We start from the raw sequence: 15,573 nt of genomic DNA on the forward strand, positions 1-15,573 counted from the left end.
GGGACAAATTTTCTAATGTGTATCCAAATGGGTGGATCTACCAAAAAGGTACATACACCAATTGGACCTACAAAATCTACATCTGCATACTATACTATCTAGAGAAGCATTACATCTCTAATTTACTTATGTAGTTGTGTGTGTGTGTGTGTGCGTATTTTAAGGCAGAAAGTGCATGTGTACGTTTTTCCAAGCTTACCTGTTTCACCCATTAAAAATAAGCTGCACAGTGTTATACACACCAAACATGCCAAAAATCTCCCAGTAAAGCATGTCAGAATGTCTCCCTCTTTTCACAAATTTCTTATGCATTTTTTCATCATGCCAAGAAATAACTCAAATTTTTTTTAAGAAAGTTGTTTAATTTAAAGGATTAAATCAATATAAAAAACGCATTTTATAGCTAAGCGCTAAATGTTCATTTCTAGCCTGGAGGGGAACTTTTAAGTGCAAGTCATGAATACCTGACAAATAGTGTTCGTAATAGAAATGCTGAAAACACGCTACTGTAAGCCTCTATGATATTGTTCAGAAGTTTACTGAAAGATTCGTCATCACCAAGACATCCACATATACGTACTGATTCCAAGCATACTGGAAATACCCATTTCCTAGAGGTATCTGGCTAGCTGTATAAGCCCAAAGGGCACGGCAGGGGGCTTATCAAATCTCTGCACTGAGTTATAGAAGTTTCAAGAAAATACATAACAGCATATTCCAAAGTTTGTTATTAACCTACATCTTTATTTTTTTCAACAGAGCAAAAAAGGTCTGGTTGACTCTTCTGAACTCATAATCCTGCATTTAATTTTATTGATTTCCCTTTCCAGTTCGGATTCCTCCCAGATTTACTTTTCTAAACATCCAAATTGAAACCTGATGGACAAATCTGTGACAATGCTCTGTTAGCATTCCAGAACTCTGCCAGTACCAGTGTATGATTTAGCAACTGCAGAATAGTGTAAGTACTAAGGGCCTGCTCCTATGCCCATTCAGGCCAATAGAACTTTTGTCACTGACTTCAGTTAATGGAAAGATACTCATTTACATCAATGGGAATTAGGTTAGACCTTAAGAAACTGTGTATTCTACAGAAAAGGGGGACAGTTTCAGTGTGCAAGGCAAAACATGAAGACAAATGCACTGTGTAAGTAACACAACTCAGACTAGGATACAAAGAGCGCTGTTGATATGGAGAGAAAACCAATCTACAGCTCCAAAACAAAATATGTTGTATGAATCGGTCATATGACAGACTAGACCAGGAATTAGGTTTTAATAAGCATTGTCTGGCTTTTTTAATGCTCAACAGGGGAAATGAAGGACTGATGAGAGAAGATGGAAGAGCTAAAAATGACACAGATGAGTTATAGATATATTTTCCATGCAAATCCTTCAAAATAATATAAATTTCCTGTGTAAATTTCCTGTATAAGCATCTTGATTTAAAACAATTTACAGCACAAATGTAAGAACTGGAAATGTAATCCTCATGGTTTCCATGACCCCTCAAGATGTATAATTATTTTCTGCTCATGCGACCGAGCGACCACATTGCTAATACATACTTGCTTTCATTAAAACCACTGGTTTCAGAGTAACAGCCGTGTTAGTCTGTATTCGCAAAAAGAAAAGGAGTACTTGTGGCACCTTAGAGACTAACCAATTTATTTGAGCATAAGCTTTCGTGAGCTCACGAAAGCTTATGCTCAAATAAATTGATTAGTCTCTAAGGTGCCACAAGTACTACTTTTCTTTTTATTAAAACCACTGTAGTACATTAAGCAGTTTGCAGCAAGTAAACTTACTTCAGGAATGCATCATGTAGCCCAAATTGCCTAGGTAGTCTAACAGAAGACTTATGCCATGTAATTTAAACTGGCATTTATTGGTTAAACCCTGGCAAAATGAAGTGGTGGACTTAAGATAAGGTTGTAATATATATTGTTTTAAAATCAAAGTCACTCCTATCAGTTCTCACCTCCATCCACCAATTGCAAGCATCAAACTGCTCCTTGTAACCTTTCCTACAGATGCTGGGAATAACATTACCAAGCATGGAAAAAAGTCTAAGCCAAACCTACTGTACAAAATTACATAAAGATGCCAATTACACACACACACATCCTGATTTTCTGTGAGCAAACAAATATGGGAAAATGGAAGTCCATACCAGAAACAAACATATTTGCTAGATTAGATTTTGAGTTATTTCCTTTTACTTTGATACATTAACATTCACTATATGCATATCTGAGTTCTTATCAAAGCTTTGATTTTTATATACACATGCTAAAAAAAAGAGCACCAAGCCACATGCTATAAGTGAAAATAACTTAAAGATACAATAGATTTAATGCCCAGAATTAATTACTAAAGTGCAACATATAATTCACTATAAACTACTACCAGCAAATCAGGCAATGCAAAAGCTCAAATCCCGCTCCAACAATTCCTCACCCTTAGATACTCTACATTATCTTCAACTCCCCTTCTCCCCCTGAAAAGCAAATTACTTATTCACATCAGCTGCTGCTAACTAATAGCATAAATAGAACTACAGCTAACATAGAATGAACAGGATTGCCATCTTGCTCAACTTCAGTCTTTAATGGGGGGTGGAGGGGAATTCCTTGAAGCATGGCAACTGCTCTTAAAGTAAAGGAAAATATGAAGGCCTTGATCCTGCAAATCCAGGTGTGATGCAGAGTAGGGAGTGCAAGGTGGGTTGCACTTTCAAGCCTGAGTGAAGAGTACACATAGGTGCAAGTGTGGTTAAACACTAGGCAGAGTCCTCTAAAATGACTGAAAATAAGTCTCAAAAGCTTTTGCTGCTGATCTCTTACTGTGATAAAAATGGATTGGGTATAGGGCATGGGCATGTCAGAGACATCCTAAGTGTACTGCTTATCCAGTTAATGAGAAGATTAGCAGTGCACTTCTTGCTCTAGTCTTACATCTGCTTCTATGCAGGAGTGACAAAGCAGCTGAGCATTAGTGCTCCCATTAATACTGCAGTCCCTCCCTGTCCTTGAGCTTATTATACATGTAACCATTCTACACATGTCCTGTAAAAAATCAAGCTTTAAGGGCCAGATTTTCAAAAGAGCTCAGCTCCCCAGCAGGAACCTATATAAATGGCCAGAGTGGATGTGGAGCTCCCTAAACAAACAAAAATTAAACTAAGAGTAAGCATACATATAAAATATATATTCTCTCAAGTTCACTATATCAGAGGAAATATCGTTCTATGAAGAAAACCCCCCTAAACCTGGTAACAGAAACTGTAAGCCAGCTTGTTATACCCTCATCAACAGTCCACAGCCTCCAAGGCAAGTCAATACCCCAATGTACCATACTGGAATAATTTTAAGGAAAACTTCTCTTGCCCGAGTCCATTGACTTGCCCAGCACAGGTTTATTTTGTTGTTTCCTGGACTTGACAAGTGGAATTTTCCCTCTTAATTAAGTCCCCCACCTCCACTCCCAAATGGGATGTTGTTTCTAATTCTCTCTCTCTCTCTCTCTCTTTGGATATTACATTTTTAAATGTATTCAATATGTTTTGAGCTGCTATAACAACATTCTGGTTGTCTTACTTCCCAACTGAATGGGAGTTCCCTAGGAGAAATGTACAGGAAGTGCAAATGTAAGGCTATAACAATAAAGCAGTAGAGCCCTCCAAAAAGCATTATAAGCTCACAAATTTGAAAGTGGCTGAAAAACTAGGACAATTTAAAACTACTGGAGCATGTCACTTTGGACAATCTCTTAGAAAGCCACAGTCATCCATGCTGAGACATTCTAAAAATTGAAATAAAATAATTAATTTTAAATTATTTTTCCTGGTACCTGCCAGAAACCTGATTTCAATTTTTAACTACATGCATTTTTCACTCTAAGCCAAAAATCCAAAAAGGAAAATCAGCTGGTTTCTACAAAATGCTCAGTTTAAAAAATAATTTTCCTTTCTTAGAAAATAGTAAAAATGTTGCTCTTCATACTTCAGCCACCAGAACTGCATTAACTCCACTAAAGCCACACAAACTCCAGAATCTATACAAAGTGCACAGTTCTTTGGCTGCCAGTTTCCCCATCTGCATCCACTGGTCCCGTTCCATTTCCAAACAGGGAATTTGCAAGCAGCAGTGTGAAGCTCACAGCTGTTGGACAGAGGTGAAGAGTGTGGCATGAAAATGTTTCAGACTTTTAATTTAAACATGTACTTAATCACAAATCACCTAAGTCCATTACTGTATTTTGCCAAGCTTTTGCCAATAAATGTCCATTTAAATTACAAGGTAAAAGTCTTATTTAATATGATACAAGAGTTTGGGGCATATGAATGCAGGTTTTATAGCTTCTCGGTTATGTAAAATGCAGGTTCTCTAATGGAAAAAAATGTTCCTTTTCTATCCATTGAAAAATATTCTCATTTCTACTGGAACAACTTCAGATTTCATATCCAACTCCTGATACTATCTCTGTTTTTAATACAGCACCCTGAGGCATATGTATGCAATCAGGACCAAAAGTATACAAAAGCTACAGAGACCCTTGTGTCCAGGACCTCCCCTCGTAGTGTTTGGAATTGCTGCAGTGAGTCTCTACAACTCACCATGATGAGATATGGGTACAGGCCCCTTTCCTTACGGTAGAGTTCTAAAGAGTTTCTATATTTATTTATTTAGATGTCAGTCTTATATAAACTCCACACCAAATGGAGCACATTGAAAGCTCTGTGCACCATGGACCGACATTTAAAAACAATAATAATAAAGGAGGTATAAAGTAAAAATTAACCAAAGCAGCACACCCCATCTCCTACATCATTAGATCGCATCATTCACATGACCAGTACAGACTAAAACCCCCACCAAGCAAATCCCACCTTCAACTGCCTCTTCTCAGCCCTTCATCAACATCCTGAAAACAGATGGGCTTCATAGCATGCCAAGAATGTCAACATATGAAGACTATTTCAGACCTTGGGAGACAGAGCATTCCAAAGGAAAGGGTCCTTTACAGAGAATGCTTTGCAAGCAGACCCTATCTTTTACAATGGGGAGAATCAAGATCAAAGGCTTTTTCTGATCATAACTGTGGTAATATGACCTAGAGAGAAAGAGGCTGTCCCTCAGGTAGGCAGGTCCCAAGACTTTTAGGACATTATAGGTCAAATCATTACCTTACACTCCACCTGGAAACAGACAGCCAGGCAGTGCAGATTACCGAGCACTGAAAACATATTCTGCCAAAAGCAGAATGATGCTTTCTGAACCTGAATTTCCAGATAGAAACTGATAATCTTCCAGAAGGTCTAGGTGTCCTAAAACAGTGTGGCTCTATGTGTATCACACTGCACACGAGGCAGAGACAGATCAGGTCCACTGTTCTTCCCCTAATCCAGAAGTATAAGCTATGACCTTTCTGCAAGGGTGTGCCATGCCCTACTTCTGGACTGCGGATAAAAATTACATGTCCCATCACTTTTGCAATTCTAGGGGACAAAGTCCTATCCCACAGGATTTGCTAACAGGTTCAAGATTTGGCCATTAGAAAACTATAAAATGTAATGTTAACACTGACTCATTGATTAGGAAAATCACATGCCTACAATAGCTGCAGTATGTATTAAACTTAGTATTTCCTTCTGAGCCACAAGGAAGAACAATGTGCTGATTTCGCTGTAACTACTATGCTTGAACATGAGTTCCTTAGCCCCTGTGAGCCACATGTGTGACATGCTTTGCAACTAATTCAAGAAAGAAGGCGTTAACAGAAGCAATGAATAATATAGCTTCAACTGGTTAATTTTTTAAAGCACAGAGGTTTACATTTTTTGATACCTAAAGGTCTTCTTTTCTGTGTCAGAGCGTCAGTTTCTTCTGTTGACTAAATGCTGAAATCTAAAAACTTGATCTAACACTGCAGTAAAGACAAGCCATCTCCTTTCAGATAAGCCTACCTCAAGTGAGAGCAGCCATACCGCAAAACAACACTTGAGCAGCACAGAGTGTTTGGATTAGCAGCACAGAGCTGCTGCATCCCAACTGCATTCCTAGCATGAGCATCAGCAGTACTCAAGCTTCAACCCATACCCTATGACCGGCCAGCTAGCTCAAGTTTAAAACTCCTCTTCATCTGAGCGATTTTTGTGTGTGCAAGGGAGTCAGGGTAGAGGCAACACTCAAGCTAGACCTTGAGCTAACACTGCAGTGAAAACAAGCCCTAAACCAGATATGTCTATCTTTAGCACCTCTTATATAGACCTCCCTAAGCTGGCGGAAGTGTTGAGTATTAAACAGACACAAATTAAAATATAAACATGAACTTAAAAAAAATACCTTTCAAGGAACAGTGCATTCCAGAAACTATAGGACTATTTTAAACTGTGCAAAGAACATGAGAAGTCAGTCACAGAGCTAAGGAACAGTAAGAGGTGACCATGTTTTTACCTAAACACACTCGACCTGTTCCATCCAGCGTCAGGCCTTCTGGACATTCACAGTGAAATGATCCTCTGCTGTTAACACAACGTCCATTGGTACAAACACCAGGGAAAACATCACACTCATTTACATCTGATGTGAAATGAAGCATAAAAAGAAGTTTAAATTTGCATTCTTAATTTATTAAGGTAGCTACAGCTTTATTGAGGATTTAAAGTTATGTCACGGCAATCAAAACATTTTCAGTTATACAATACTAGGATCTGAAGACTGTTCTTTCTTACACCTGGCAGCCACCTGGGGGCTGTTCCAACACCTGTGAATCACCATGGTATAAACACACCCCCAGCCATATTTCCTTTTTTGTGGAAAGGTCTCCTGCACTGGGGGTGAGGGTGGATAAAGTAACAGAGATTCTGTTTATTTAGGGGGAAACCGAGGGTGCTGGACCCATCAAGTTTCCATCTGCTCTGTATCATCTGAACAGAAATTTCCTTGATTTCCTTTGCTTCTCCAATACCTTAGGATAGGGCAACACTTTCCAACAGTCACCATTGACTGTAATGGCAGCCACCAAATGTCAATTTGATTAACTTCTCCAACAACAGGGATGTAATGTAATGAATCCTCTTTTTTTTTTTTTTAAACCGGATAAAGTGTGCCACTCCTGAGTAAGAAAGAATTACTTCACCTTCACAGGTAACTCCCTTAACTCTGGCAAATCCTCTTGGGCAAGCTGCATCTGGAAACAAAAAAAAAGGAACAATTATTTTCAGAATTATACGACTTTAATAGTTAATCATAATCTGAAATGTTGTGACCTTTTCCCCCTCAAATTTATACTAAGGGCCTAACAAAGTGGAACAGTGGCATATTCTTAGTATTAAGGGCTCATTTAAAAAGAAAGAGCAGAAATGCCCTGATGTTATCTCAATAGCAAGTGGCATGACTAGCTTAATGATAGAAGGGCATATAAATTAATTCTGTCTCTTTCCCATTTGTCCTGCTCCTTAAAACAACTGCTGTGATCCTTCCTTTTTCACACATCGGGAGCTCAGACAATATTCCTGCTTTCAATCTCCAGTCCCAGAGGATATTAAGCTCGGAGATTTAGAAATTATGCTATTTTGCAAGCAGCAATAGTAGAGAAACAAGGTGGGTGAGCTGTAGAGCCCTGTAAGATGGAAAGGTCACTGCCTTGGGCTGCAGCCTGAGCTTGAACATCGACACTGCAATTAAGCAGCCCCTTAGCTTCAGCCCTATGAGCCCGAGTCAGCTAGCATGAGCCAGCCCTGGGTGTCTAATTGCAGTGTAGACATATTCACAGTGTCACAGCTAAACACAAGGTGGAACAGATTGTTTAGCATAAGTCACTAACACACATTTCAAGGGACCATTCAAGGTGAAATAGTCCATGAACACCCCTCCAGTCATAAGGGGGAAAAGGTCGGGGGGCAGCGTAATGGTTGTCTGGTTTCACCCTCATAGTTGTCATTGGGGCATTTTGTGTACTGAATGAGGTACACTGCATGTTGTGATAGGCATGTGTTGTACCCATTGATCTTGAGAGGTGTGTTGAGGGAGGTGTTGATCAATGTAGCAGTGGAGATATGTCCACCACTTTTGCATTTGTTGTTCTGTCAGGATCTGGTACTGCTTTGAGTTGGTGTGTCCTGGTCTGTGGGGAGCTTGTTTCTGATGATGAGCTTGGAAAGGTTGGGAGGGTTATTTCAAGGCCAAAAGAAGGGGTTCAGGAAAGATTTATTTCAGGATGGGGTCCTCATTAAGTATGGGTTGTAATTGTTTGATGCTACCCCATATGGGTTCCAATGTGGGGTAGTAAGTGACAACTAGGAGTGCGTGGTCAGAGAGGGTTTTATTTCTGTATTGAAATAGGTTCCCTCAGGGTATTTGGGTGGCCTGCTCCATGATGCAATCTACTTCTCTGGTGGAGTATTCTTGGTGAAGGTGGTTTGGAGTGTGTTAAGGTGTATATCCCTGACTTTCTCGGAACATATTCTGTGGTATCTGACTGCCTGGTTTTAGATAAACAGATGTTGTGGTGTGTATGTGGGTTTCTTGTATGTAGTTGTCTGCAGGGTTCCATTGTTGAAGCTGACTGTTATGTCCAGGAAGCTGATGCTTCTGTTGAAGAATTCCAGAGAGAGTTCAATGGATGGGTGGTGGCTGTTGAAGTTGTTGTGGAAATGAGGATGAAAATATTATTGATGCATCTCAACGATATCAGTAGTTGCATGGTGCATTTGTCCAAAAATTCTTCCTCAAGGCAGCACACGAAGAGGTTGGCATATTGCGGAGCCATCCAAGTACCCATGGCTGTTCCCATGGTTTGGCCAAAAGTGTTTTTTGTCGAATGTAAAATTGTTCTGGGTGAGGATGAAATGGATGAGTTTGGCGATGTGTTTGCACTGGCTATCTAAGAATTGTCCATTGTCGTGTAAACATTTGAGGCAGCCAGCGATGCCATCATTGTGAGGGATGTTGGTGCAGGGAGGGAGGTGACATTCATGGTGGCAAGGATGGTGTTCTGAGGGAGGTTGTTAATGTTGTGGAGTTTGTGGAGAAAGTCAGTTGTGTCCTGGAGGAAACTGGCCCTTTGTCTGTTGAGTGGTTTGAAGATGGTTTCTATGAGTCCCAAAATTCCTTCAGTAAGATTGCTATGGCCAGATATGGTGGGTGTCCCTGGGTTCCTCAACCGCGATGACTGTATTAACAAGGCTAATGGACTACTCTCTGACACCACCTACTATAAAGAATTCAGAGAAGATCCCACACCACAATTTAACCAGGAATTTAAGGATATCATAAAATCCTCCCCCAAACAACTCCAAGAGAAACTCTACAAACTCATCCCCCAAGAATCCACCCCAAGAACCTTATACATGTTTCCCAAGATATCCAAACAAGGGAACCAAGGCAAAAACCACTCAGTACATTCTCAAAAGAACTCTCACTGGAAAATGCTAAAAGGCAAAAACACCATATCAGCCATGGGTGAACACTTCATGAGGTGGAATCACAGACTGAATAGACACACTTGATTTATGACTTATTATAACAATCTATAATCCACTAACAACCCGCCTCCCCCAGCTGCCTCCCTCCTCCCCACCCCATCCATGATTGGAGGGGTGTTAGCAGGCTACTTCACCCTGAATGGTTAACTACTTATGCTCAACTATATGTTCCACCTTGTATTTAACTTAGTTTGAGTTAGTTTCCCAGATCTGAAGAAGAGCTCTGTGTAAGCTCGAAAGTATGTCTCTATGACCAACAGAAGTTGGTCCAAAAAAGGATATCACCTTACATACTTCATCTCTCTAACATCCTGGGACCAAGATGGCTAAAACAACCCTGTATAAAGCAGCAACAGAGTCAGTACAAAGGTTGCTTGTTTTTAAATACCTGCATTTTTGGACCCTTCAAGAAACCGAAGGAATACAGATTTTTCACTAGATATTTCTCTTCTTTGCTACCTTCACCTTGCCCACACACAGGCACGCTATGGGGAGAATGAAAACTCATCCTTGTAGAAATCAATTAAAAATGTAATTTATGGGCGGACTTCATGGTTTACAAAGGGTTTCACACAGTGAGGGTTAAAAGTTACACTAACCAACTGTTCTCATTTTATTCTTCTTCTACTGAAAATACTCTGATGAGAAAGATGATTCAATTGAGGCACCATTATTTTACCCAGTGATACATCTATCCTTTCCCCTGAAAGCTGGAAGACATTACAGCCTAGAACCATACCTAGTTCACATCGCTCGCAAGGGCTGCCCCAAGCAGCTCCTAAAGTAGCACAACATTCTGATTTCAGTGTAGCACCATTAATGTTTACTTCACAACGACTGTCTTGGATGTTCAGCCAGCACGTTCCTTTCAGACTATCTGCAGTGGATTAGAAAAGAACGGGAGCTGTTAACCAAAAAAAGACTTTATTTTCAAATCTGTTTAAGGTGAAAGAACATTTATCAAAAAGGAAGAGTTATTCAATTTCTTTTACTTTTCTCTGAACTAAGCTGTATTTTTATTTATCTCTACACCGCTATGCTCCAATATTAATCTTTAATATATCTATGGTTAGAGGATGTTAACTTATGTCATAACATTATTTTTCTTAGCACAAATACGATTTAAATATTCAAAAGGGTAGGCATAAAGAAAATGTTATAGACCAGCTTCTGATGTTTCCTATATCCATTTAAAATCAAAGTAAATCCTGGCCCTACTGAAGTCAATGGGATTTTGCCATTGACTTTAATAGGACCAGGATTTCACCCATTGTTTGTTGTGCTCCCAGAACACAAAGTTGTGCGGTATTGTTAGAGCTGCCAACGATGCCTAGACACCCCAGGTGGGGAAAATGGAATCAGGGTCCTTCACCCTGTCATGCCTATTAATAGCTGGAGGCCATGCCCTTTAAAAGATGTAGAAGAGATTGCCTTAGAGGAATTTTGTGTAGATTTGTTTTTAGTAGCACTATCAGAAGCATTTTGCATCCCTTTGTCCACTGTAGGCAGAAATCCTCCAGCAAATACTGTTCTGGTGGTATATCTGAGAAACTGCTATTGTCAAAATGATTTAAATTATACAGCTAGCAGGTGATTTTCCTCATACCAGCTGCATCTGGATCTTCCAGCCAAAACCTGCTGGTCTTACCTTATTTCAGCCTATAAATAAAAATAAAATAAAAGTTAATTTCCTTTATTTTACACAATCTCTCTTGCAGAGACAAAATTTACAAAGGATAGTCACTGACTTTTTTTCTGGTGAGAAAGTTATTTATTACCCAGCATCAAAGCATTCTTTCTGCCACTCGCATCTCTTTGATTCTACCTTGAAATAAATAAATATCCATGCTACAGGCAGATGGCAGCCTACTGCTTTGTGCACTATGGTTGACCGGTGTCAGAATTTCACAAACCATAACTCAGAAGTGCATAGAAAGTTATTTCAAAGAGAACAAATGACAGTATCCCTATTGTATGTACATTTCTCAAAATGGCAATGTAGCATTTATACCACCAGTCAAGTACACCATCTTGAAAAAAAAATACTACTCTCCTTTCTCAGTAGGTGACTGACTACAACTCCATTTACAAAATTGTCCTCCCTGGATACATTCATTTGGGAATACTATTAATGTGAAAGTAAAATGAACCAGTGAGTAAAAGCAGCTTTTTAAAACATAGTGTTTATGATAGCTGCAGAACTGCCATCCTTTAGAGACCAAAGTCCCCACTCCACAGAACAGATAAACTGGACCCATTCATTCTAGGGTGATAGCGAAATTCAGCAACAGTGCTTCAGTCTGGCATACATTGGGAGTGGTGCACTAAAACAATAAAATTAGCTTTGGTACTATATCGTTAGCATTATTCTAACACAACTGTTGTACATTTTCACTTAAATGCCATGTGATGTGTAACAATTACATTTTAAATAACTTCTATCATCATTAGTAAGGTTAAGATTTTCTCATGGCTATTTTTAGGAAAAGTCATGGATAGGTTGTAAGCAATAAACAAAAATTCACGGAAGCCCGTGACCTGTCTGACTTTTACTAAAAATCATCAGCGGGCCGGGGTTCTGGCAGGGGGACAACTGAAGCCTGAGCCCTGAGTGGGGTCATGAGAGCCCTAGCCCTGGTGTGGGAGGCAGGGGGGTCCAGCACCCGCAGCCGTGGCAGCTGACAGCTCTGGGGCCTCTGCTACAGCCCTGGGGCCCGCACTGCCTGCAGCAGCTGACAGCTCTGGGTGCCCCCTTCGCCTTTAGTGGCTGGGAGCTCTGGCCCATGGACTGACAGCTCCAGCCCCGTTGCCCTGAGTGGAAAATATCACAGAGGGCTCTGAAAGTCACAGAATCCATGGCTTCATCTTATCCTTAATCATTAGGGAAAGAAAAAAAGAAAAAACCCTCAGATCACTCATGTCATAAGGACTGATTCTGATCTCTGATATCGGCATAAATCAGGGGTAGCACCAAAGTAAAATTGGTGTGAGACCAGTATCATGCTAATATATCTGTATTTGTCTATTTATTTTAGTCTCATTAGAGTCTCTTTTTCACTCTATCAATACACTTTCACATTACTGTCATATCAGAGAAGCATTTCTGGGCGGTGGGACTGCAGAGTCCGGCCTGACCTGGTGCTCTGTGCTGCGTGGCACGGCTGCCTGTCCTGGGGCAGCCGCGCTGCCAGCCACCGGTGCTCCAGGCAGCGCGGTAAGGGAGCAGGGAGCAGTGGGGGGTTGGATAGAGGGCAGGGAAGTTCGGGGGGCGGTCAGGGGCGTCGACAGGGGTCAGGGCGGTCAGATGGCAGGGAATGGGGGTTGAATGGGGGCAGGGCTCCCGGGAGGGGGGCAGTCAGGAAGGAGAGGAGGGGTTGAATGGGGTGGCGGAGGGCAGTCGGGGAACGGGGGGGTGGATGGGGCAGAGGTCCCGGGGGGCAGTCACGAAGGAGGGGGGGGTTGAATGGGGTGGTAGGGGGCAGTTAGGGGCAGGGGCAATTCGGGGCGAGGGGTCCAGGGGCGGTCAGATGGGGTAGGGGCTCCGGGGGACAGTCAGGAAGGGGGGTGGGTTGGATGGGGTGGCGGGGGGCAGTTAGGGGCGGGGGATCTGGGGGTGGTCAGGGGGCCGAGAGCAGGAGGGTGGATGGGGTGGATGGGGCAGGGGTCCCCGGGAGGCCGTCAGGGAACAGTGGGTGTTGGATGAGGCAGGAGTCCCTGGGGTGTGGGGAGGACGTCAGGGGGCAAGAAGCAGGGAGGTCGGATGGTGGCGGGGGCCGGGCCATGCCTGGCTGTTTGGGGAGGCACAGCCTCCCCTAACCGGCCCTCCATACAATTTCAGAAACCTGATGCGGCCCTCGGGCCAAAAAGTTTGCCCCGGACCCTGGACTTCAGGAAAGCAGACTTCGACTCCCTCAGGGAACGGATGGCCAGGATCCCCTGGGGGACTAACTTGAAGGGGAAAGGAGTCCAGGAGAGCTGGCTGTATTTCAAGGAATCCCTGTTGAGGTTACAGGGACAAACCATCCCAATGAGTCGAAAGAATAGTAAATATGGCAGGCGACCAGCTTGGCTTAATGGTGAAATCCTAGCGGATCTTAAACATAAAAAAGAAGCTTACAAGAAGTGGAAGGTTGGACATATGACCAGGGAAGAGTATAAAAATATTGCTCAGGCATGTAGGAATGATATCAGGAGGGCCAAATCGCACCTGGAGCTGCAGGTAGCCAGAGATGTCAAGAGTAACAAGAAGGGTTTCTTCAGGTATGTTGGCAACAAGAAGAAAGCCAAGGAATGTGTGGGCCCCTTACTGAATGAGGGAATCCTAGTGACAGAGGATCTGGAAAAAGCTAATGTACTCAATGCTTTTTTTGCCTCTGTTTTCACTAACAAGGTCAGCTCCCAGACTGCTGCGCTGGGCATCACAAAATGGGGAAGAGATGGCCAGCCCTCTGTGGAGATAGAGGTGGTTAGGGACTATTTAGAAAAGCTGGACGTGCACAAGTCCATGGGGCCGGACGAGTTGCATCCGAGAGTGCTGAAGGAATCGGCGGCTGTGATTGCAGAGCCATTGGCCATTATCTTTGAAAACTCGTGGCAAACCGGGGAAGTCCCGGATGACTGGAAAAAGGCTAATGTAGTGCCAATCTTTAAAAAAGGGAAGGAGGAGGATCCTGGGAACTACAGGCCAGTCAGCCTCACCGCAGTCCCTGGAAAAATCATGGAGCAGGTCCTCAAAGAATCAATCCTGAAGCACTTGCATGAGAGGAAAGTGATCAGGAACAGCCAGCATGGATTCACCAAGGGAAGGTCATGCCTGACTAATCTAATCGCCTTTTATGATGAGATTACTGGTTCTGTGGATGAAGGGAAAGCAGTGGACGTGTTGTTTCTTGACTTTAGCAAAGCTTTTGACACGGTCTCCCACAGTATTCTTGTCAGCAAGTTAAGGAAGTATGGGCTGGATGAATGCACTATAAGGTGGGTAGAAAGCTGGCTAGATTGTCGGGCTCAACGGGTAGTGATCAATGGCTCCATGTCTAGTTGGCAGCCGGTATCAAGTGGAGTGCCCCAAGGGTCGGTCCTGGGGCCGGTTTTGTTCAATATCTTCATAAATGATCTGGAGGATGGTGTGGATTGCACTCTCAGCAAATTTGCGGATGATACTAAACTGGGAGGAGTGGTAGATACGCTGGAGGGGAGGGATAGGATACAGAAGGACCTAGACAAATTGGAGGATGGGGCCAAAAGAAATCTCATGAGGTTCAATAAGGATAAGTGCAGGGTCCTGCACTTAGGATGGAAGAATCCAATGCACTGCTACAGACTAGGGACCGAATGGCTAGGCAGCAGTTCTGCGGAAAAGGACCTAGGGGTGACAGTGGACGAGAAGCTGGATATGAGTCAGCAGTGTGCCCTTGTTGCCAAGAAGGCCAATGGCATTTTGGGATGTATAAGTAGGGGCATAGCGAGCAGATCGAGGGACGTGATCGTTCCCCTCTATTCGACATTGGTGAGGCCTCATCTGGAGTACTGTGTCCAGTTTTGGGCCCCACACTTCAAGAAGGATGTGGATAAATTGGAGAGAGTCCAGCGAAGGGCAACAAAAATGATTAGGGGACTGGAACACATGAGTTATGAGGAGAGGCTGAGGGAGCTGGGATTGTTTAGCCTGCAGAAGAGAAGAATGAGGGGGGATTTGATAGTTGCTTTCAACTACTTGAAAGGGGGTTCCAAAGAGGATGGCTCTAGACTGTTCTCAATGGTAGCAGATGACAGAACGAGGAGTAATGGTCTCAAGTTGCAATGGGGGAGGTTTAGATTGGATATTAGGAAAAACTTTTTCACTAAGAGGGTGGTGAAACACTGGAATGCGTTACCTAGGGAGGTGGTAGAATCTCCTTCCTTAGAGGTTTTTAAGGTCAGGCTTGACAAAGCCCTGGCTGGGATGATTTAACTGGGAATTGGTCCTGCTTCGAGCAGGGGGTTGGACTAGATGACCTTCTGGGGTCCCTTCCAACCCTGATATTCTATGATTAGTGTCAAAGCTGACAGGTTTCAGAGTAACAGCCGTGTTAGTCTGTATT

At 42.5% G+C, this 15,573-nt stretch overlaps 1 protein-coding gene across 1 annotated transcript in view; it reads right to left on the minus strand.

Moving 5' to 3' along the window:
• The window catches only part of FBN2 (fibrillin 2), a 254,203-nt gene that overhangs the window by 99,035 nt on the left and 139,595 nt on the right, over positions 1-15,573 (minus strand). The window contains exons 21-23 of the mRNA XM_073344871.1: positions 10,230-10,367; positions 7,144-7,194; positions 6,459-6,584 (exon numbers count right to left, since the gene is read on the minus strand). Of these exons, the coding sequence (XP_073200972.1) occupies positions 6,459-6,584; positions 7,144-7,194; positions 10,230-10,367 (315 nt within the window). The remainder of the gene's footprint in view (positions 1-6,458; positions 6,585-7,143; positions 7,195-10,229; positions 10,368-15,573) is intronic.

Source organism: Lepidochelys kempii, chromosome 5, assembly GCF_965140265.1.
Source record: "Lepidochelys kempii isolate rLepKem1 chromosome 5, rLepKem1.hap2, whole genome shotgun sequence".
Taxonomy (NCBI): domain Eukaryota; kingdom Metazoa; phylum Chordata; order Testudines; family Cheloniidae; genus Lepidochelys; species Lepidochelys kempii.